The 24,709-nt window shown below is 40.7% G+C and overlaps 1 protein-coding gene and 1 long non-coding RNA gene across 5 annotated transcripts; one reads left to right on the plus strand and one right to left on the minus strand.

The window, feature by feature from the left end:
- Positions 1 to 4,132: 4,132 nt before the first annotated feature.
- tbx2b (T-box transcription factor 2b) lies at positions 4,133 to 13,692 on the minus strand. 4 transcript variants are annotated; one of them, XM_044354347.1, is made up of 7 exons: positions 12,932 to 13,692; positions 11,761 to 12,028; positions 9,811 to 9,957; positions 8,560 to 8,636; positions 8,205 to 8,389; positions 6,586 to 7,169; positions 4,133 to 6,020 (listed from the first exon to the last, which is right to left on the minus strand). In XM_044354347.1, the coding sequence occupies exons 1-7, from the start codon at positions 13,288 to 13,290 to the stop codon at positions 5,571 to 5,573; spliced, it is 2,070 nt and encodes a 689-aa protein (XP_044210282.1). In that variant the 5' UTR covers positions 13,291 to 13,692; the 3' UTR covers positions 4,133 to 5,570. The 4 variants fall into 4 exon arrangements, with proteins under 4 accessions (XP_044210282.1, XP_044210283.1, XP_044210284.1 ...); XM_044354348.1 differs by having other exon boundaries at positions 8,205 to 8,374; positions 9,811 to 9,963; XM_044354349.1 differs by having other exon boundaries at positions 8,205 to 8,374; positions 12,932 to 13,689.
- Positions 13,693 to 13,863: 171 nt separating this feature from the next.
- Positions 13,864 to 22,625, plus strand: LOC122984064. Its single transcript, XR_006403816.1, has 2 exons — positions 13,864 to 14,494; positions 18,949 to 22,625. It is a non-coding gene; the product is annotated as an uncharacterized LOC122984064 (long non-coding RNA).
- Positions 22,626 to 24,709: the final 2,084 nt, after the last annotated feature.

Here is a 24,709-nt window from a genome sequence, read left to right on the forward strand (position 1 = left end):
AACAATGTACAACTATAATATTAATATAACATTACGTACCAAAGATTTTCAGCAGTAAGGATTTCCTGCAATTATAAATAGGCCTACATGTGTTTGACTAAATGTACTTGTCCACTCCACAGGTGTCATGGTGGCATGGTGTTACTGGGTCAAAGCTTAGTGACATCATCATGTATAAGATATCAGTGTTTGCAAGATGAAAAAAGCAGAAGACTCATTGTGTTGCAGGAGAACTTTGAATGAAGTCTAAACATGAAAAATGAAATAATTGCAGTGGTATTTATATTGAACATTTGTCAAACTCTGTGCTCTTCAAGAGAGAAGTTATGACTTCCCCTCTCCTTCCTCAGCGTCCAGGAGGGGGCGACGGGCCTGCATGCTGTGGTTCTGTAGCTCCAGACTATCCAAAATATAGGACTCACAAAAAAACAAAAAACAAAAAACCACTCACAAACATACACACACACACAGTCATGACTTGTTGCATGTGTTGTTTGACCTGTTGTGAAAGTACAACCAATTGATCAGTGTATCTACATTTACCTAAGAACAAATACATGAGAGATACTTTTTACACACATGATTATTTTATGGTAATCTTTATTTGTGTGATGTGATTGCTGCTTGGTTACTACATGTCCATCCTGCACACATAGCACATACATGTTGAATTTACAGCCCTGGTGGCCCATGTGATCAGTCTGTACTCTATTAGGTGCATTTTTATAGGTGTGTTTATTAGGTGTTTTTAATGGATCTTTTGCACTGATGGTTGGAGTTAACTCAAAGCATTCTGCACTGTTCCGTTTAGCACATCTCAATTTATTAGTGAAATGTTTAACAAAATGCATAACTGTAATTCCTACCTTTGTGTGTGGGTTTATGTGTGAGGTACTGGCTTGTGGAAGTGTTGCAGCAAGGTTAGAGGCTGTGTGTTTTCTCCCTCCTCCTCCTCCTGCCTGTCCTGAAGGAGAACAGCAGCCTGTGATTGGACCCCTCCTGCTCCACTTTGGGCCAGTGTGATAGCTGCACCTGAGCTGAGCAGCCAATAGGCCGCCTGCGCTGTCAGTAGCAGAGAGAACAGCCTGCAGAGCAGCAGCATAACAATACACACTCTGTAGACACCATACAGGTTTCTGGGCTGCTTCCCAGCAGCGTCTGACCGATACACGGTGCCGATATTGGCCTTTCATTCAGAAACACAGAGCATCCAGGCAGTTTGATGCAACTTTAATATTATGAAAGTAGATACAAAATTATTCACATTGTCTGAAAGCTGTTTTAGATGTTTATTTAGCAACCTGAAAAGACAAAAATTGGAAATTATTATCTAAAGTTATTATTATCTAAAGTGTTGGTGTAAAATATTGGCTTCCAGCTGCTTCAGTTCTTAAATACATCAGTCTTAACCTTCAAATATTCTAATCAGTCAGTGCCTACAGGGATCAGAAATGGCAGGGCAGAGTGAGAGCCTGGTACAGCCTTTACTTCCCCATCATATCACTTTACTATAATCTGATGAGGCAAGTCACTAATCACATATGATCAATAGGTTTACATGAGCAGCATATATCATTGAAAAATAGAAGATGAAAAAATGTAGTCAGGATTCATTTCTTTTCCACTTGAATTAGTTTTATTTAAACTTTAAAGTAGTTGCCACTAAACCTACTGCAAAAACTAATTCAGATTCAGATCTTTTACTTCAGTAAAAAGAGCAATACATATATGTAACATATATGTAAAAATACTCCATTACAAATAAATACTTGTATTTAAAGTATTACTTATGTAAAAAGTATTATCAGCAGTCATAGTAAAAGTGTTCATTCTGCAGGCAAGATTGTCCCCTCACACTGTTCTATTATTATATATTATAATATTGATTTATTAACATTTGCTGCATTAATTTTTATGCAGCACTTAACACTGTAGATGGTGAAGCTGGTGCTTTAGTTTTAACTATTTTAGACACTTTTGGGTATTTTATTCAATAACAAAGCATCATATTATTTTGCTTTGTGTAAAAGATGAAGAATAATACAGCTGTCAGATAAATGTAGTGATGTAAAAAGTGTCGTTTGCCTCTGAAATTAATAGTAATGAATAAAATGGAAAAACATAATTAAAATACCTCAAAATGATGCTTATTACAGTACTCCAATAATTAGATTCATATCCATAACATAGAATAATGCATCCAACACCAAACATAAACAGTATATTGCAACTGAACTATATCTATTTTATCATATGTATAATTGTATAAATAGATTATTAAGACTGTTAAACTATTTCTAGTGATGGTAACATTTGCTCATATGCAGTTCCATAAGTAACCATAAGTGACGTTCTACCCAGAGGCAGGAGAATATTTGTGTATGTGTAATCTGTGCATGCTGACTGATGTTAGACTGGATGAGCCTGCTCTCAAACATCTGCTGCAGTGCAACAGATAAAGAGAGAAGATAGAAACTGAAGGCCATGATGTTGTTTAGGTTTCACACAGTAAAGCAGGGAAGATGCTGTTTGTGTAACGTGTTGAGAGTGAACACAGAGGAACTGTGTAACTTCTCCTGTTGGCCTACAAAAGCTTAAACAACATAGGCCCGCACTGATCATTTAACAAAGTTGTGAATAATCTTGGCCTTTTTACCCCACGCCGTCACCAGTCATTAGTTATGATCCACAGGGCCTCCACAGGAGCCTATTGATCACTCATTGACTGATTGATTTAGACAAATACTTTTTTCTCCCAGAGTGCGAGGTCGAGTCGCTCTCTCTGTTAATTGAAGATAACAGAGTGGCAACAATGGCCCTCGTAATAGAATGAGAGTTTTGTGATTATCGCTGCAGAAAGAAAAGAAAATGAAGAAGAAGGGGAGGAGGAGGAGGGGGGGAGGGAGGAGGGGGCTCTCTAATTAGGAAGCGGGGCGGTGTGGAGGCTGTGGCCGGCAGGCAGGCGACAGGCGCCGGGTCCCGGACAAAAGGCTGTCTGCTGCCCTAAACTCCCCCTGCTTAACCCTTTAAACCGAGACACACATATACAGTCACACACACAGTGCTGCATCTTGCTCACACACACACGCACACACCGTACTTCACTTTTTGACTTTAGTGCCAAACGTGGAAGATAGAAGCTTAAACCTCCATCAAGGAAAATAATAAAAACATTCTTTTCTCTATCAATATAATGCCGCTGACTGCATGTTTAAACTCTGAACATCATGCCATATTTATCCAGTTAAAAAGCCATTATATACAACTTATTTCCGCAAGTAGAAACATATTTAATGTGGAATTTATGCTCTAGAAAATATCATATTCCTCCAATAAATGCTCCATAATGCTCCGACCTGAGGTAAACAGGGAACAGTTAAAGCTGCTCTCCGGCTGTAGAGGATGTGTGTGAGGGCAGCAGAGAAAGCTTCCTATAAATACTTACATTACTCGACTCTTTCTAAAAATACAGCCGGGCACACAATACTAAAGGAAATGCTGATTGACGGTGACTGAGGACCTGCACAAAATAGACCTGAGCTGCAGTGCGTGCAGGACACAGGCCCGATTTAACAGAGATGGAATTAATAAACACACCGCTGCTACTTGTACTACTGCTGCTGCTGCTGTTCAACTATTAGAAATTATAGTAAAAAAAAATATCTCCCGAAGAAAACCTGTCTTCTTTCATTTCTTGGCCTATTGGAGAAATAATAAAACAATACATTTATTTTCAATTCTGTAAGCCTTTATGTGAAACTCTCTATCAAAACTTTCGCCCACAAATTTCAACATCTGATTAAAATGTATTTTTATAATATGTGAATTAAACCCAATAATATTTTCCTGTCAAATCCAACAAACCACATATAGAAGTTGCCTTTTTTCCACTTAAATACTTGGCCGACAGAGGTCGCTCCTGCCCCACATGTGTGTGTTTTGTGTACTGAAGTGTGTGTAGTATAGCTGACTTCATTACAAAAATTGCTCTATAAATTTCTACAGCTGTTTTGGTGTAATTAGATGATTATAACAGCAATAATTTTAAAAACATAATAATAATGATAATAATAATAATAAATACAATAATAATAAATATAATAATAATAATAATAATAATACGCCTGCAAGCTTTCAGCACAACGATTTTTTATTGAAATTGTGAGACAATCAAAAAAAAAAAAAATACCCGGACAACCAGCATAAACAAGATACTTTCATCTTTAAATATATTTATGAATAGATATGAATGATGCACCCATAGGAGGAATTGCTTTGAATGTCTCCTGGCTGGAGTGAAATAACCTGAGGTGTTTTTGAGTCCATGTGGAGCTCTCTCTCTCGGTTCCTCTGTATTTTGTCGGTGGATGCAGACTAAACATGGCACACACGTCTCCTAAAAATCAGCGATGCTTCATACACAGTTTTCAAACCAACAAGCGCTAAATAGCTTTCATGTACAGTATATGTAAAATGGGGGGAGAGGAGGAGAAAAAAAAAAAGCAACGAGTTAAATTCGAAATATATACACGCTAATATACAGCCTTGAATAAATTAATACCAATTGCATATTCTTGGATCTTAGCTTTATTTACAGAATTTTTTATTTTTAATTACATAAATAGTTCAGAAACAATTTTCTGGCATGAAATGATAAGCGGTTCTTTCTCTCTCTCGCAGACGGAACGTTCACCTTCCATCCCTTTTGAAATAATCGGCCCGGAAAAAAGTTTTTGGATGCAGCTTGAGACCTGCCTGTCGGCGTGATGAGGCTCCTGTTTTGGGCTCGGCTTGGTATTTAAAAAACCAGGCCTGGGTGCTCAAATGCTTCAAGTTAACCAAACTCAGCACACACACTGTCCGCTGTGCGCCACTCAGTCTGTGGAGCTGCAGGCTCTCAGGCAGGTTAGACCGATATATGGGGCCGATACTGGCCTTGTGTGGTCCACCTCTGATATAATGGATATGGTCAAGTTTGATTCATTACATTTTATGGAGTGGAATTGATCCGTTTTACTCTCTATGACAAGTCCTTGAACGGAAGTGGTCAAAACATTTTTTTTAATTAATCATATTTATATCATTATTTGAGTGTTTTGTTGTCTAAAATGTGTATATATATTTTATCTTTGCATAATATTTTTATTTACTTAATTGTTCATTTTGTAGATGAATTTTTCATTTCATCAATGTTAAAATGTATCCCAGAGTGTCTTTGAGTATCAGCCTGCGTTCAAGAGCAGTTAACCCTAAAACACTGGGACTCAGGGAAGAGTTTTAGTGTCTGACGATGGCCCGAATTTACTTTGACAGGCTCTCCATGCTTCCTAATGAGTCAGCTCTGGATGAAACCATCAATACTTGTGAATTTAAAAAGATTTAGTTTGATTATATGGACTAATTTTTCTTGTCTATCTGCAGCTTTGTTCCAAAAAATATCAGTTATTGGCTTTCATCGACCCATATCAGTCAAACCCTCATCCCAGTCTCTGTAATGTGCTGTACAGGACATATGCACTATAGTCCTCATGTATTCAAGCCAAGTCTTCATCCCAAATGGAGATTCTTCATCACTTGGGAGAGTCTGCAGCCGGGGAGGGCTCCCTCTGGCCCTCCAGGCCGCTCACCAGTCTCTGGATGCTCTGCAGCTCATTCACTGAGTCCTTCATGGAGGTTTTGGGAGATGCGACCCTCCCGCTCGAGCCTCCCAACTTGTGGTTACTGTGGTGCTCCGGGGCTGGGCTGGTCTCCCTGCTGCCTGGTTTGGAGGATTCAGAGCCCGGGTTTAGACTGCCGGTCAGGCCGGCGGTGAGGAGGCTGGAGCTCTGAGGCAGAGACACTGGGAGCTGGTAGGGGTTGAAGCGGAGCCGGGGCCGAGACGAGGCCAGGAAAGGGTTCCTGGAGAGCGGGCTGGCGGTGCTGGTTGCTGGGAGGGCTGAGGCTGAGGCTGCTGCTGCAGCAGCCGCCATGTAGGTGTAGGGGTACGGGAAGAGACCTCCGAATGGAGGCATGGGGATGCCCTGAAATATGAAAGAGGAAAGAAAGTTGGTTTACACATCATTTTTTACAGTCAAGTGGCCAAATAATCAAATTAGTGATACATTTTTCGAAAACACCAACAACAACCAAACAGATCTGTTTATCCAGATTATTTAAAACAAATTTTAATGGAAATATTAGAATGATCTGAGCAATAAACATTTGCTTCTTTTGAGAGTAAAATTCTTTTTACCAAAACTTGATTCCACAGAAGCCTGATATAAACATATTTTCAAATGTTTTTGATGACTGTACTTATTTTGGAATGCTCATGTTTTGATACAAATGTTATCACAGAGGTCCCTCATTTACAGGCAGCAAAAACATGATATCATGCTTTACTGATCATGCTTATTTTCAGCTCAGTTCCTAATAATGCCAGATTAACTCTTGCTGGTGCTACACTGTGAGCAAAGTGAGGTTAAAGCTGACACCTAGTCCTGCTCAGACTCTCGAGCTCTAACTTCCCTCTCCTGCTGCTGTCAGCTTGGTGCTACAGGTGTACAGGCAAACTACATCATTTTCTGACCGGATGGTTTTCCTTACCTGAGAGGCGAGCATGTGCTGGGACAGATGGAAGGGGAAGGGATTGGGGGTTCCTCCCGTGCCCTGGGCGGAGAGGCTGCCATTTTCCAAAGCACTTGCTCCGGATACAGAGGCCAATAAATGCCCCATGCCCATGGCAGAAAAGGCTCCAGGGGCCATGGCAAACTGCCCAGGGTGAAACAACAGCGGTGATCCGGTGTTCAGAGGGTTAAAGAACTGCTGACTGTGCAGCCCAGACAGAGCCAGGCTTTGTAAGTGGCCCGGGCTGAAGTGCGAGGGGCTCTCGGTCTGGACCATGAGAGGGGAGAAGGCGTCCTTACTAGCACTGATGCCCCCAGCCTCTGAGTCCTTTGTCAATGCGTCCGTGGTGTCCTTCCTGTGCCTGCTCTCCGCTTTGTCCTTCTCAAGGTTCCTTATACTGAATATGGAGTCGTCCTTCTTTTCCGCACTGGGCCTGTCCCTTATGCGCTCCTCACACCTGGAGCTGTAGGGGGACACGGGTTCGGGTCCCGGGCTGTTGGAGGCAGTGCAGCGCTCATCCTGATGCTCCAATTCCTGCTCACTGTCAGTGCACGTTTTCTCATCTACAACACAGAATTCAAACAGGGAAAAGTAAGAATGTTGAACCATTCTTCATAAAAACACAGCAGTAACCTACACAGACACTAGAATGTCAACGTAACTCTCAAAATACAGCCTGCACATATCAGACCATATGTTCACTCATTAGGAAATTAACATGTGACCTGCATTTAAATGCAGATTTACATTGTATACACTAAAGAGCAACATACAGTAGCCTTCCTATTATTTTCCAAACTGTAATGCTGTTGATAATGCAAGCATTATAAAAATAAACACATTTAAATGAATAACAAGGCCCATTAAAACATAATACTGACTATTGTTAAATTTATTTAATAAATTAAGGGAAAATTAAAAGCAGATAAAAAAGAAGAAAACATTTACTTTGAAATAAATGTGACTCAAATGTCCATAATTTCATACACTTTATATTCTCAAATAGATTTTTTTTTTTTTAATTTCACACCCCACTTCAATCAGATTTCTAGTTTATTTTACTGTTTGTATACACAGTTGTTACGTACAGATGTTCTTGTATTTAGCTGCGTCATAAACTTAAAAAAAATCAAAGCGGGTATGACGGGAGATGTTAGATGACCTATTTGATTGGTTAACAGGTGTGGATACATTGTCCAATAAAAATCCAGTAATAATAACAGGGTTATCTCAGTTTATACCACTTTTTAAAATTCCATTCAGTAAGCTACATCCAAAACAGGTTGCAGGTTTACATTGAACCTATTGTCATGGGTGCACGTGAATGCACCTTTATTCATTGTATCATTCTTGCATGCTGCCTTACAGACCAAGCGTAAATTCATGGGAAATTAATCAGGCTTATACCTCTGCATTACAGTAATTAATTTTATTCACATTGCTGCTTATTTTCCAAAACCAACATGATGTCATATTTTAGCCAGTTTAGCACTAATTCTTACTATATGGGATTTATGAAAACACACACACACACACACACACCATGGTTAAAACTCATGGCGGGCCTCATTATACAAATAAACAATAATGCTTCTCACCTCGACTGGGCCTGCTGAACCTCAGCGGGCTGGTACCGGCTCCCAGCGGGGAGTGGACGGCGTCCCTGCCAGTCGGAGGGTCACTGGAGGAGGCGTCTGAGTCCGCGCCCTCCCGGTCCGCCTTGCACTGGTCCTCAAACATCCGCAGAGACGGCATGGTCAGCTGCTTCCTGCAAAACAATAGACTATTGATATTATTATTATTGTTATTATTATTAATAATAATAATAATAAATAATAGTGATTGGGGAAATCGTAAGTTAGAATAAAAACATGGTGGACACACACACACACACACACACACACACACACACACACACAGTGTTTTTGTAGGTGTTAGGCGTTAGTTTGTTACCTTTTCTCCCTCCTTCCGTTCCCCGTGTCTCTGAATCCCTTGGCAAAAGGGTTGTTGTCAATCTTCAGCTGCGTTATCTGTCGAAATCACAGAAGGACAGAATAAATTTCAGGGTCACGGAGGCAGAATAAAAACATATAGTCCACACTGTTAGAGGACATTGTTTTCATCTGGCACATATTTGTGTTTGGATTAACACAGAGAGAAACCAACATGTTGGACAGGAGCCACGCTAGGTCCCGCATTTACATTATTAATAAAAGCGTTATGACGGGGCTTTATTCTCATAGGCCCCTGGAGAGAAATTCTGCCACGAAATATTCCTCTATGGGGCCACACAAGCCCTCCGTTCCCCAGAAACAAAGGCAGAGGGAGCAATGCTCGAACAGATGACTATCATATCAATATTTAATACTGCGGTTTGGATCACTGCTGCTTCACGATATGTCCTGATGTGGAGGAGTCCACGTGCGGGCCTGTGTGCAGCTTCCAGGCTCCGGGAGGCCCTCAGTGGCCCTTGAACAAGACGCTTCAGGCATTTGCCATTTGAGCGGAGAGAGTGTCTCCCAGCATCTGTCCACTCTGGCTGCAGGGTGACCAGCCTTTTAAATGCCCTCTAATTGATGGTGACTCTTTGCCATAAACTTTTACAACAAGACCCCCCCCTCACCCCGACCCCCCTGGACACAAGCTCCAATTAGCGTCATGGAGGAGGATGAAGCGCCAGCGAGTGGGCTTATAATAATGCCTACAAATAGGCTCTACACACATACAAGTAACCTCAATTCAAATATGCTGGTTTTTAAAAATTTACAAATATTATTTTAATTCTAAAAAAAAAAAAGATACATCATTAACTTGCCAAAAAAATGTAATAAATAAGACACGTCTGCCATGTTTGATGCTGCATCACAACAAAACACACCACACTCTCCAGCGTTTATACGCCTAATTTACTCAAGGTAACAGTCCATTTATAGGCCATGAATGGCAGAAAACACCCACAACACAACACTCTGGGTGTAAATTTGAATACATTATCAGAAATATCTGCTACAGATAGTCCAGGCAAAACAGCAATTAAAAAATCAAGTGGGACATGGGAGTCCTCTGCGGGGAAATTAGGCGACCTACAAAATCAGATTAAGTCTTCGGGGTTTGGTGGGGGGAGGGGACGCATGTAGGACATTTATTATGCAAAGTACAGCAGCCATATTACAGGCCGTTGGTTGAGTGTGAACACTGACTCACCTTGTCGTTCTGATACGCTGTCACAGCCACGAACTCGGTCTCCGGGAAAACGTAGGTCCTGAAGGTGCTGTAGGGGAGCTTCAGGATGTCGTTGGCCCGCACTATGTGGAACCTGGGCTGGTACTTGTGCATGGAGTTCAGGATGGTCTGCACCAATAAGCACAAACACACAACTTTGGAGTGAATATCGCGGCATTGTATGCGTCTCTTTGGATGTTTTCTCCACATTAAAAGACGACAGTAGACAGAATATGTTGACGCGGATCATCCAGCGCATTGTTATTGATGCTTGTATAATTACTGTGCAAGCGGACTTGTCTGTAATTACTGCAGGGCAAAGGGAAAAACCTGACCAGGCCACACATGATGATATGGGGGTTCATAACCACAGCAAAAAAATTTGATTTGATCCAGGTCCTATCGGGACAAAGCTACAAATTTCCACTCTTTCATTTATTTTTAAATGTGCCACCGAGTATAGACACTTTACAAGCCATGAGCCTGGAATTACAGCCTGAAGCTTTGTCTGTTTTAACACACTGAGCAGCATTTTAACTCAAACTATTTTTTTTTAGAAAATAAGCCAAGCATAAAGCGGCAATCATAGGCTACATAAATATACGGCCAAGTTTAAATATAGAAGTTAGACAGAATTATAATACGAAGATATGAAACTCACCATTTAAACATGACGAATATAAGAAACGTGTAAATAATACGTGTTGCTAAAAAGAAATCTCGTGTCTAACCGATTGCAAATTATTTAGAGTGACATGTAAATGTTGCATTTGTTTCCAGTCGGAAGAACACTGCTGCCAGTCAGTCAGGTGGACTCTCTCAGACATTTATCATTTACTCTCAAGACTATTAATTTTAGTCTTCGTGTATATTATTGCACATGTAAAATATCATTAGATATATGAGAAAATATGAAGGGAAATATTGACTAAAACATGCACATACACACCAGCATCCAGGCCAACTATAGAACACTAGAGATGGAATATTATTCAAAATAACCCCACAAACTAACACTATACTATACTATACTATACTATACTATACTATACTATACTATACTATACTATACTATACTATACAATTAGGTTAGGAGGGGGTATCTGAGACATCAGTCGCCTCGGTCACTCAAGCTCATTTCACGTCATTTCTCTCTGACCCGATTTGATGATACTAATCCTCCAGCCTTGCAGACAGCCAGCTCAGATATGATGTTTGTTTTATTATTCTAAATACAACTTCAGCTAAAAAAAAAAATATTTTTAAAAAAAATCAAAATATCCTAAAAAGGGGGATCGTGGTTAAACAGTCCAGGGCCTGCGCTGCTGCAGAGAGCTGAGCCTGAGTTTGGATAGTATTTATACGCAGGAGGAGAAAATGCATGTAGAGCCTGCGGAGGTTCAGGCTGATAATATTCTGGAGAGATGCAGGGAAACATAAGCTCTGTGTATGTGAGCAGCGGAGGGAAGTCAAGTGGCGACAAAGTGTCGACAGCTTTGGCCGTGAAGACTTACAACAAGAGTTTACTGATCTACAAAACACATACAGGCCCAGGCTATTTTAATTGTAAGAATATTTTATTTTGAAACGCACATCAACTCTAAAAATATTTCTTTGTCTCTCAACGTTCTAGTTTCCCCACAACCTTATTTATTCTGAATTCCCAGAGTAATATCAGATGTATTCTGCACACTGCATGTGCTGTTTGTATTTATGTTCTATCGTTTCCTCACTGTTTCCTGTTATTATTTTGCTGCTACAGTGACCCTGTTTTCCTCCATATGCTTCATAAAAATTCACATGATCTTTAAAACATGTCAACACCTAAAAACACTCAGCCCTGTCTGTTCCACCTGAGCATAAATATGAAAACTAATAAACAGTCTCTGCTCTGGGAAGAAAAAAAAAAAGAGAAACCCTCACTTTACTTACAAATCCATGTTTGTCTGAGATGTTGTTGGTCAGCTTGAGTTTATGGAAAGCAACAGGCTTGGCCATCCACTGCTCGCCGGTGGCCGGGCTGTCCGGGTGGATATACATCCTCTTGGGCATCTCCGGGTCGGCCTTGCCCGCCACCATCCAGCGGGAGTTGTGGAACTTGTAGCGGCAGTCGTCCGCCGCCACGATGTCCATCAGCAGGATGTATTTGGCTTTTTTATCAAGCCCGTTTATTCGCACTTTGAACGGAGGGAACATCCTCCTGCAAAGAGAAACACACAGGCAGTCAACACGCTGTGATTCAACTGAAACATAACATCAGATTATCATGCAAGACGTGAACAAATCTGACAAAAGAGGCATTGAAGGCGACGCGGACGCAGCAAAACACGCCGTTCTGACAAGTGGAAATATTGTAATTGTCAGACATTATTCTCCAGTGTTGCACGCAATTAGGCGACAGCAAAAACCCTAGTTTGCGTGTGTGTGTATGTGTGTGTGCTGTGTCTGTCCACCAGTGCGTGTGTTGTCCAAGCCCTACACTACAAAGCTGAGCAGTATATTTATGACCACACCACTTCACGTCCCTGCTTTTTGAAGTGACAGCCTGTTTATAAAATCCAGAAGCTCTGCTGCCTCAACAGAATGCAGTTTAAGAGATAAAATCGGAGTAAAGTTCGGCCACATTTCCCCCTCCGAAATATTCCAAATATGTCCTTTGATCAGTCTGGAAATATATCACAAATATTTCAAAAATAACTTCAATTTTATTAATTTACTTTCTTTGATAAAATGCAGTTTAACTTCCCAAATTGCACACAGTTACGACACTGGAACTCCATTTAAAAACAATACATTTAGTCTATAATACGAGGTAAACATAACATGTTCTTGTAGCCTGGTATTATGTAGTTTTCTTGATTATTTTTTATGAATAATTGAAAGGGCTAATAATCGGTGGGAAAAGAAGTAGCGACTAGCTGAGGCCTGACGCACAGGCTGCCATTTAAAATGTGAATACATGGCTTTATAGCTGCTCTAATCTTGTCAGCTGTAGCTCATTCTCTGTAGGCCTATTTATGTGCACATACTGACGGGGATTTTTTAAACATAAAATATTGTCGGTATATCCATGAGAGGAACTATAATTGCGCGTAATTCTTACCTTCCAGATTTGGTAATAACCATCTCCGTCCCGAGTTTATGAAACTGGTCCCAAAGATCCTTGGCTTCCAGTGTAACTTTGGGGTCGTCGTCCACTTCCTCCTCGGGCTCCAGGCTTTTCATGCTGCGGAGATGAGCCGCCTGATGGTGGCTGAGGGCCGGGTGGAGCCCAGCCTCTGCCGCCCCAGCCAGGCCGTGGTCCGGGATGGGCTTGGTGAGCGCCCCGGGAGGCAGACTGAGCGCCGGGAAGAAGGAAGGCTGCGCGGCCGCTAGGAAGGCGGACATGGGGAAGTCGGTCGGCCGGTGTGCGTGGAAAGGGTGATAAGCCATTGCAGTCCCTGTAAAAACTGGATCTCTCATCGGTGCATCCACAAAAACCGAAGTGAAATAATGGATATTTTTAGTGGTATTTCCCCCCAACCCAGAGCCAGCGTAGGTCCGCGCTTCGCGAGCAGTTAATTTCTGTAAAACGGTACAGAAGAGTACAGCGCCTTGTCAAACACACAACGCGTTATCAGAGTGAAGAAAATAGCCCAGAGTTGCTGTTGATGTGCTTTTTCCTTTGGTCCCTCCGCCGAGTCCTTCAGTAGAAGCGGCGCTGTGAAGGCAGAGCCCGGCTGCGCTGTGTGCCTCTCAAAGATATTAGCTGTTTCTCTGCTTCAGTCATCCCACACTGACTGGAGAGATGTGGCCCCGTTCACTGCAGATCTGTGACTATCTCACATGTCCTTCCTGCCTCCATCCCCAACACTAATGAACCAAGCCCCTTTGATTGCTGATTTTACGCTTTCTGGACCAATTGTGGGCCCCTATAGGCGTGGTTCTGACAGCTCCGGCCAGACTCTAGGAGAGGAGGGGGGGACAAGAAGGTGTCGGAAGCATTAGCAGTAAGAAAACATGTCAACAGAATAAAATATTAACCAATGACAGGAAAGATCGGGAAATCCCACCCCCATTTCCAAGCCAAACACCGGGTCAGCCCTCAGTTCTTGGCCGGTGGAGGCATCACCTCTCTCGGCTTGCGTTTTTACAATGTCGCCTCCGGAGAAACCAACCTGCCCACAGACTCACTGTCTTAATACTCACCTTTATACAGAGGAACAGCTCTAGTTCTCCACGTTTACCACTGTCTTTTAGAACAACTCACAACAGTAAATCCACGACTCGCAGCTCATGCTCTGCATTCCGGAGAGATTTATTTTCAAAGAGCTGCTGCTCTCTCGGTCGCTCTCTATAATAACAGACTTGTAATTATTCCATGTTATCGGCTGTTTTGACGCTTAGGCTGGATTTGCCTCACACTAGCCCACGCTATGTTAGCTGTGTGTATACTGACTTCAGCCTCATACAACACAGGCTTCCCCAGGCGAGAGCTATTTATCTGTGCGTTTTCCTGATCGAGCTGACGGGAAGGCAGCAGCAGCAGCAGCCGCAGCGGCGGCACCGTAATAAAGAGACAAGGCTGGAAAAGACAAACCCAGATGCTGCGTGGAGGAAAAAAAGAGGAAACCAGATGAATGATGATGAATGAATTTTGAGAGAAAAATCAGGGAGAAGGAAAGCGGTGAGTGCTCTCTTCGATACAAACTCTTCCTTGTTTGGCTGCAAATAAAGTTGCATTTCTTGGAGAGAAGTATGACATATTTGGATTTTTATTTTTTTTTAAATGAGTACAAATAATATAATTGTTAGTTAGATAGTTGTGTTATTGCTGTTTGCTGTTACACTGCTGTTCGGCGTCGTGATGATTTTTGTATCGTTTGTGTTTCCACATCAAACAGTCGCAGCGATGAGATGATTTAGTGCTCAGTCTCAGAGCTGAGCGCAGGCCGTGGTAGCGTGTAATCTCCGACAGGTTGTATTTTGTCAAACCAAGGACAGTGCGGGACTCCGGGAGCCACGGGGGGCCCCACCAGCCTCCCTGCACTCCGCTCTGCTGAGCTCCTTTAGAAAAATCCAACGCCGCAGCTCTTGATTAACTTGGACTCAGTTTGTTAAAGAGCCGCTCGGCGCCAGTCGGCTGATGCGCCACAATAAGAACAATCTCTTGTCTCTTTATATTTACCCTGAAGTCCTGCATGTGCGAGCCCCTCCGGCCCCCTCAGCAGCCTCATCTGCGGCTCCGCTCCACTTTTCTGCCTCTGTCATGACTCGGTGTCAGATGTGAATTTTTTGATAAACAGCTGCTTTCTTCAGGCAGGAAGAACAATGATGTGGGCCACAGGCGTCACCTCAACAAAAACTGAAACAAAAAGTGATAATCCCTCTGAATGATACAGTCAGAGACAACTGCGCATTTCCTATTGACCTTTCGCATCTGTGCGGCTTCCGCTGACAGGCGTAAAAAATGTTACTAGGTATAAAAATGTCTTAAAAAATATTTATAAAAACCCTAATTATTAATATATATGTATATATATATATATTTTAAAAAAATCACCTGTGCTTTTCCTAACCAGCCCCTCTAAAACTATCAAACAATCATAAATCATACATCTTTAAAAGTGTAAAACAAAATTATTTAATGTCCATAAATGTGACTCAAAAATACTCCTCGGAAAGTTTCAGCATGCCGCACTTGTGTGTCAGATACATCATGTTATGTGATTTAAGAGCATGAAATGTTTGCACATCTCCACTGTGTTACACACTTGTTGCTCGGCTTCCATCACACTGATACAGCCATGCGTAAAGAGTCAGCAGGCCAGGAACAGCTATATACAGCAGAACAGAGCGCACTACCTGCATGAAGCCAAAACATTTTCTACAAGCCCAGGAAACACATTAGATCAGACATACACAGTCCCTGGAGCATCAACTGTTTCACACAGTGGAGGAGGCATTGGAACAGCAGAGTCAATGACAATGTGAAAACGTGTATTTCCACTCAACCTGGTGGTGGAAATAAATGCCAGTGAGCATCAATTTCACTCGAGAATGTAAAATCATCAAGAATGTCTTGCACATACCTCACAATTTTCCCTCAGAGTTATATAGTGGTGTGCATCTGCTATAATTTGGCCGGACAGCTGACTTGTCTGGAATGCTGCACCTTCAGATTTATGAAATGACAGAGATGTAGGAGCGCCGTGAGAGCGGCGGCGGCTTGTCAGACTTTAAGAGCTGCATGCATGGAGCTTTTCTGGGGAGAAAAAAGGAGATTAGCAACATATGGAGGTGGATAACGGTTTTCTGCCGGAATACTCAACTGGATAATTGTATCAACAATGCTTGTACAAATTAGTCACCATTTATTTGTTCTGTGCCGTCAACGGTACAGGAATCTCCATTACGCGCGATTTAAAAGTCATTAAGTCGGGAGGACTGCTCCGAGCTGCTGCTAGATCTACATGGAAGGGGCACTGTGCTAATAGATGAACATATTCTCTGTGTGGGGGTTAATGAAAGCAGGCAGTTAATCTGCTCATTAGACTTGTTCTTTGGGAATGTGTGCGTCCTTGGTGTCAGTTGGGGATGTGGAAGGAAAGGAATCATTATGCAGAAACGCGCAAAATGACATTTGGAAGCAAAAAACCAAAATGGTTACACAAAGAGGAAATTTAGAAGTTTTGGTTGTCAGTTGTTCTCGTCGATGAAAGTTTGGGGACATGAGTTTTGATTATTTATGATAGTGAGAAACTTACTAACAAATGAGTCAAAAGCTCATTTCTGGGGAGTTTCAATGTGAGTTATTGGAGGAAGGAGTTGTCAGTAACCCTGTAAGCTAGATTGTATTTACAGTGAATTAACTGCTTGCATGACGCTTTCAGTACAGTAGGAAGTTGACTTAGTTTTTCTGTGTCCTTGCTTCGTCCGTTCAATACTCAACAAAACAACTGTAGATGTGAAAATGTGCGTAAAAAGCGTCTTCCGTCCCGATGATTTGGCCCCAGTGTCAGTGATCCGGGCCAATGACGCTCTAATTACAACATAACGAGACAGTTTGCGCCATATTCGTCTATAATCGAGTATTGTTATTTTCTTCCTCCCCTCGACATTGTTCCTTTCTTCCTTTCATCTCCCCATCTTCTCCTCCCATCTCCCTGCATCATCTCTCCGGCTATATTTAGCGGCTAGACTGAGGCCTTGGCGCCAGACCGTTTAAGACCTGTCAAAGTCCCTCATATTTCCCCTTGTCACATGGAAACCCGGCGACCAGCGGCCCTCTCCTTCTCCTCCTCCTCCTCCTCCTCTTCTCCTCCTCCTTTTCTCTTTTCCTCCTCCTCCTCCCTCCTCCTCCTCCTTCTGAAGCCATCCTCCCTCTTTCTTCTCTCCTTCTCCTTCTTCTCCTCCTTCAGCTCCTCCAGTTCACTCTGCTAAATGAAACATATCAGTTCTCACTTGCAGGAAAAGCAAAACACACGCACACACGAGCGCGCGCACACACACACACCCACACACACCCACACACACACACACACACACAAACTTGACTGTACTATGATGTTATTTGGAACAATAAAATGAAAGAGATGCTTTTTGGGAGCAGACCTGATGCATCGCAGCTCATCAGTATTTTTTACTGGACATAACTTTATGACAAACTCAATCATAAACTACAACCTCTCATATCCAGTTACCTGCCGGCCTCAGGCCTGTTTTATTCTCAGCTGCTCTTATTTTCTCTGCCATGCATCTGAACTGTAGCCACAGAGCTGTATGGAGGCTTTGGGTGCGTCTGACTGGCAGGTGGGCCACCAGGTGGGGGCGCTATAGTGACCCGGGGGGAGCCAGGGGAGAGTGACACAGCTGTCACATCCACAACCGACACTTTCATACTCAGATTAACTCTTGTTGAACCACAGTCTCATCACGTCTAGTCTCACGGAGCCACACAGGAAGTTTGAACTTGTTTGTTTACTGTTTGCTTTGTAATAAAAGTGGATTTTGATGCATTCCATAATTGGCATAATTGTCAGTAATTTTAATAATAGTGAAACTATCATGTTTTGAACCCGTGGGTGCCTGTGAATCCACTCTGGAAGCAGCTATGTGAGGGGAATGAGTTCATCACGCACTTTACACACACTGTGTGTGTGTGTGTGTGTGTGTGTGTGTGTGTGTGTGTGTGTGTGTGTGTGTGTGCGTGTGTACGCGCGCGCGAGTGGATGTGACGCGTGCCTCCAAATATATCACTGTGATATTAACATCTGTCATTATCTCAGGACGGTTTCCCATCGATGAGTCTTAATAGAAGCTGTGTGTTCTCGGGTTGTTGGTTGGAGTCTTTGTGCCTTCCAGCAGGTAGATGTGAGTACTGGCAGCTCTGTGAGGCCTCGCTGATGGGGCCCTGTGGGCCCTCTGCATGGAGAGAAACCACATGATCTCATATCGGTCCATTTTTAAGTAAAAAGAAAAATAATTAAACAAAACAAAACAAATTTGATCCATTTGAGTCATCTTCATCAAAACAACTCGCATGCATCTTTCCTCTGCGGACAGAAAACGTCTTTATAAACGCAGCAGAGCCACGACACTGACACCAGTAACACCAGTAACACCAGTAACACCAGTGATACCAGTGACGATGAAATTAACTCTTAATTCTGCAAAAACAAAAAGGCCTGTGTTCTGTTCACAAAGAGATTTCCGATCCACAGATTTATAAAAAGATAGTTACATTATTTCATTATTTAAAAGCAGTCTCCGGCACGTGCATGTCTTTATTTAAAGGATCTTTTTCTTCACTGATTCGCAAAAAAACGTGTTTTATTTTGAAAATAGATTCATATAAACGGCGCAAATCGAACAGTTTTAATTGTCTTTTCTTTGCATTTTTAAGCTTATGTTCACGTCCGACTTCTTTCCCTAAAACTTTAAACTACATGCGCATGTTTGAACGGTGAAGTAAACGATTACACTTATTGCATGTGTGTGTTTTGTTCAGGAAAAGCTCTAAACTTCATCAGGAAACACTCAAGCACCGACTTTAATATCATCCAGCTGACAATATTTATTACAGTTTTATGTTCGTTACATTTTTCTAACCAGCAAAATCATCTTTTGTGTTTTCTGCAGATGTGTTGACAGCGTGGAGAAATTGAATTAGCAGCTGCAGCGCCGGGAACATTGAATCACATTAGGAGCGCAGCAGAGGAGCAGAGGCTACCTGCAGGCCTCCTCTGCTCTCATGCACATGACGACACCAAAACCCAACACAGCAGAAGTCTACTATATAAAGCCAGACATAATCATATGCACAAAATATTCATAACTTCCCATCAAGACGATGAAAAAAGTTTTAGTTTCGATTTCATTAAATAGTCTAAATCGTCGTATTTATTTGTTATTTTGATGCTTGTAAAAACTTGACTAAAATCAATATAATAATTGTCATTTAAAATATTCAGACTTGAAATTATTTATGAATAATTATTATGAAAGTATGATGCAAATGATCAAGTTTCAACAAGTGGTAGTTATGTCGCGTTTAAAGATGACTGACATCGAGATGATTTTTTTTTTTTAAGTTTTAATTGTTTGCAGCTTCAAAAAATCATTAAAACAAAATGACGTCATGTAATGTCGCACTTGGTCTGTAAATGGTTTGAATATAGAGTCGACTGGAGTCCGACTTCATCTAAAGACAATAACCTTAAAACAGTCAACCGTCATATTTATCAGATTATGTTGCAAACTCTATGAATGAATGCAGGCTAATTAAAACGAACGTCAGCCTTAAAATAAACGGAGTCGTATCCTCATTTCCTCTTCTGTACAGATCAGTATTTTATGAACTGCATTGTAAAACCACATAAACCCAAAACAACTCAGAGAAAAGCTGACACTAGTAAGTGTTTCTTGACGGATAAATATGGCGCACGAAATAGAAGCTGATCCAGAAAAAAATCCTGCTCATGTTCCTGATTCACATCTAATCTCCATCCAACCTGACAGCAGCACACTGAGCTCAGAACGGTGAGCACATCTCCAGCTTTGTCCCGGACACATGTTGCACTGCGCAGGTTTGCAGACACCTTATGGCGGGCTTTAGTCGTGATAAAGCTGTCGTTGCTGTGCCAGTCGCTCCGAGAGGAGCTGCAAGGGCCCTGGAGGGGCCTGTAGGGGCCTATAAAGGGTCGAGTGTAAAGGAAAATGTGCAACAGTTAAATTTTAGCATCATTTCTTCTGGCAGATTTGATCCTGATTCTTGAATAAATCTAAGAAATAAACAGAAAATCAGCTTTTAGATGGATGGACAATTCAACAATAATTCAAAAGTCTTCTTTTACAGATACAGTTTGATCTACTTGTAGTGTAACAGTCATTTTTCACAGCAGACATTTTGACTGTGTTACTAATAACAGTAACAATAGCTCTGTTCTATTCAAGTGTCCCAGTAAGCCGTCACAGTGTAACAACATGCACAACACCAGGACCCTGAAACTGAGGCAGATAAATGGAATTCAGCTCTCATTCATTTTATTCTTTACACCTGTACAATCAACTCATTATTGAAACAGAAGAATAATCCCTACAACACAGCATGTTGAATTAGTGATGGATTATCATTATTCATGTTGTTCTATCGGAAACATTTAATAATATTTAATTGTATCATATGAAACCTGGTGAGTACTTTCTTCTCACTTCTCAGAATATCACCTTATTTTCCATGAAGACATTTTAATACTAAACATTGAAATCTTTCCAGAGACTGAATCCGGTCAAATGGTGATGTATTTGAGGTCCAGGCCATGAAAACCTCCTGCTTCCACAAAGAAGTGACTTTTATGACTCTCTGTGAGGACAGAGCGATGGAGGAACATGCAGGCACTGTCCAAGGTAAGAGTCACTCTCAGAGTTACTCAGAGTGACTGGTTCACACTGGAATATAAAGTGATGAGTCCGTTCTGATCATTGGCTCTTTCCCACGTTAACACTTCAACTGCTTGTCTCTCATGTTCTTTCTTTTTGTGATTTTTACAACCAAAATGACTGATTTTGGACTGATCGTTTCCAGTAATACAAAGAATTTAAATTCTATATTTTTTTCACCTATTTACAAAAATTAGGAAACAATATACAAAAAACAAATGCTAATCTCCATAGAGATTAACAAAAAAGCAAAACATTTTTAACATCAACTCATCAACTTTCAGAATCAAACAGATTTTTTCTTGTGACAAATCTCCTTTGAAGCTGTTTTCTTATTGTGAATGAGTGTAAATACACGAAAATCTACATTTGTTAGTAATTATAATTACATGTCAGTGAACACAACTGATTTTCCTTTTCAACTTAACTTCCCATATTGTGCAGTCTATTACATATGCACCAAAATGCCAAGTTATATGATAAAACTGCAATTTGTTTGTTCACTCTAACAAAAAAGGTTTGATATTTAGAATTTAAATTCCACAATTTCCTAAAAATAAAAAAGGTTCATAGCCTGATCTATATGGTAAATTATTCTAGAATTGTACATGTCAGTAGCAGTAAAGAATGATGAGGTGAGATATGAAAATTATAGCATTGTTTTGAACTTCTTCTCCAGTCTCAACAGCAGGGGAGCATGGTGTATCATGACATAGCAGCAATTTGCTGAAAAAACCATATGCTAGAAATCTCCAAAGTGATGTCACCTGCTTATTTGCATTTGGATGTACTTACCTCAGTGCTCCTGGTCATGTTGTGAATGGGTGCACAACACACAGTTTGGATAAGAAAAGCAAGCAGCACAATTATACGCATCAACATCAACAGTGTTGTTAGTGTAACAAACGAGCATATAGTATTCCCTCAGGTCCAACAGCATGATGAGATCTTTCTGCTTGTTGCTTTTTAGAGATGAAGTCAGCAGGAGGTCTGAAAATCTGGTAAAGTCACTAAATTGGAAATAATGGAGGAAAGAAAAGCTCAAAATAATTACAAAACAACCTAGTCGCACTAGCTATGTTGAGTGAATGATGGCTCACTTTTTTCACCGTGCAGCCCTCATGAACCACAGTGATTTCAATGAATGGACCAGTCTTCTTACTTTACCCTTCAGGCTGCTGACCTGCTGTCACCCAACATACTGTTAACATGGGGCCAATGATCATTAAGCTGCTAGAATCACAGTGTATGGATAAGTCCAACCTTTTTAATCATTTCTGCTTGCTAACCAAGCTAATGCTAATATTTTATCACACTTCACCAATTTGACTCAAATTCAAGTGCATCAGTTTGTCCTGAGATGATTATGAAGTGCTGTGTTTGCTGTCATGTTCATGTGATGTCTCTTAAACTGCCTCTCTTGCTTCAATCTACTTGGACTCAACATCCAGTGACATCCACTGCACTTTTACAAGCAGGAGAATAGACATAAAAACTTCTGTTTTAAAATTTGCTGCATTTACATTTAAGGCAGCTGAAGCTCTCATCCAGAGAGAGTTGAATGGATAAGCAGGGATTTACGGTTTGTTTCGGTTATTGTAACAGGACACATGACTTTCTGAGTTCACTGTGTTACTGCTAGAACACACTGCAGCTCAGTTGTTCAGTATTTTAGAATTTATTCCCAAAAATGAACAGTGTCCTGATTAAACATGCAAATTCATTTTAAACTGATGTGATGTGTGTCAGATTGAAGGTTTTGAGTGTGTGTATCCTCATTAGATACAAACCATATTGTTAATTAGCACAGATATTAAACACTGTAAAAAGTTTGTAAAAACATGTTGGAAAAAAAATAAAAAGGTTTTAAATGAAAACTGTAGTTTTCCTTTTGTGCTTGTTGCATAATGCTGAACTCTGCTCTGCATGAAGTGGCAGCGACACATCCTGCCAGCTGGAGCTTATTTCGACTTTATTCATAAGGGAGTTTTGCGTATAAGCCTAAATAAACACATTTTGTAATGGTTCAGTTTTTTATGTATTCATTCTGTCCTCTGACTCATACTGTGACAGATTTTTTCATATTAATTTTATGTATAATTGAGAATATGAGTATACTGTTTTTAGTTTAAAAAGCATGTTTTAGATATTGATGTTGTAGTAAGTTATATATTCAATTATTCTGCAAATTTCTTTCTGGCCATCTCTCTTAAGTTTGTATAATTTCCATGGTAGCTGGGCAAAGACTCTTTTTTAATTTTATGACTAGTAGCTTATGAACACATCAATCAGCTGAAATAAAGCATAGAAGGAATAATCCACCACTAATCTAATTTAAATGAGTATAAATGGTTTCAGTTCAACATTTTACTTCCTTTTTTAAAAAAATCTTTGTATGAGACTTTTAGGATTTGAAGTTTTGTTCTGATTAGCAAAGAAACAAACATGCCCTCTCCTTCCTCCACTCTGTCAGAACAAAGAGCCAGAGTCGCCCATAAAAAGTCCCTTTAACAACACTTTACTGCCTGTTAAAAAATATGGTACTAATTACCAGTGGTACTATTTGCTGATGGTCACCGCCGTGGTTGAAATCTGAACGGCACAATTAGGAGCAATCAGAGTTAGAAAAAAGACAAACAGTTCCATTTCCTCAAGTTTTATTATGTTTCTCTTGCATGAATGCTGGGAAAAGAAGTCAGTATTTTACAAATAAAATCCTACTGTCAACAACAAGCATTTGCTCTGAATTAAGACGAGTGGATTCATGCCCTCATTCAGTGACCGAGCAGCATCAGGCCTTCATGACAAGCAGCCAGTCCAACAAACACTCTAGACATGTGGGATTGTACACTACTTTTATCTATTTTATATCTTCTCTAAGGTGACTCTTTGTAAATAGTGCATATTATTTTTCACCAGCTCAAACATTCTGCGTAGCATAAAGTAACAGGCAAATTGTGTTTATTAGAGGAATTTCTGATTATCAAAGTCAGTCTTCTTCACGCTGGGAAAAGCTAGTACAGTTAAGGAAAATACATTTTTCAGTTTAGAGATCTTAACTAGACACAGGAAAAAGATTTTGGTCAAAAGTTGCTAATGTACAAAATACAGCATGACGGCTACATAAGCCTCTATTACTCCGCTCAATTAAAATTTACTATCTGGAAAGGCCGAGTGGGGAATATATCTAAATGATTTCAGAAACATATCTCAATTACACTGTAAACATCTAAATTACTTCAGCAACGTAGTAATAGTGTCATCTCATTACTGCATCTTTTGTCAAATGTAATTATGTGAAAATCAAAGGCATGAAAGGACCAAATTAAATCAAAAACATTTAGAGAGAGGCCATGAGAGCAGCAACACACACACACACACACACACACGGAGGGAAAAGGAGCTGCTACACGTCACTGACTGGAATAAACATTTTTCCTCTTGTCGGCGCTCCCTTTCTTATGGCTCATTCAGACAATAGGCACACTGTAAAACTTCAAACGCACACGCGAAGACTGCAGACAGGAGAGGATGGCTGGTTTCCAACAACGTTTGTGTCAACTGGCATCTGAGAGGTGATTTAACACAACCTAACAAAGCAGGGTTAGACTGAAGTCTGGGACTGATACTGGTCTCTTACGAAATATCATTTTTTGAAAATAAAAGGAAATTCTCTCCGATCACAGCCGTGTCAAAACAGTGAAACTGCAGTTTATCTGCACTTTTTTAGATTTGGTTAATTGCTGTTAACTGTAAACAACGTTAGTTTGGTTTACAGTGAATTTGTCCAGGTGTTTTCAACCTGACATGAAGGCAATTTCAGGGTAAACGCTAAATAATTCTCTTTTTTTTGGAATGATTTGGACATTAAAATGGTCAAATTGAAAATTATTGGCAATCTGCACAAACTTTAGCCATAAAAATATCAGCCTTCAAATCCAACTCAAGACATAAAAGGCGG

Source organism: Thunnus albacares, chromosome 6 (genome assembly GCF_914725855.1).
Source record: "Thunnus albacares chromosome 6, fThuAlb1.1, whole genome shotgun sequence".
Classification (NCBI taxonomy): Eukaryota; Metazoa; Chordata; class Actinopteri; order Scombriformes; family Scombridae; genus Thunnus; species Thunnus albacares.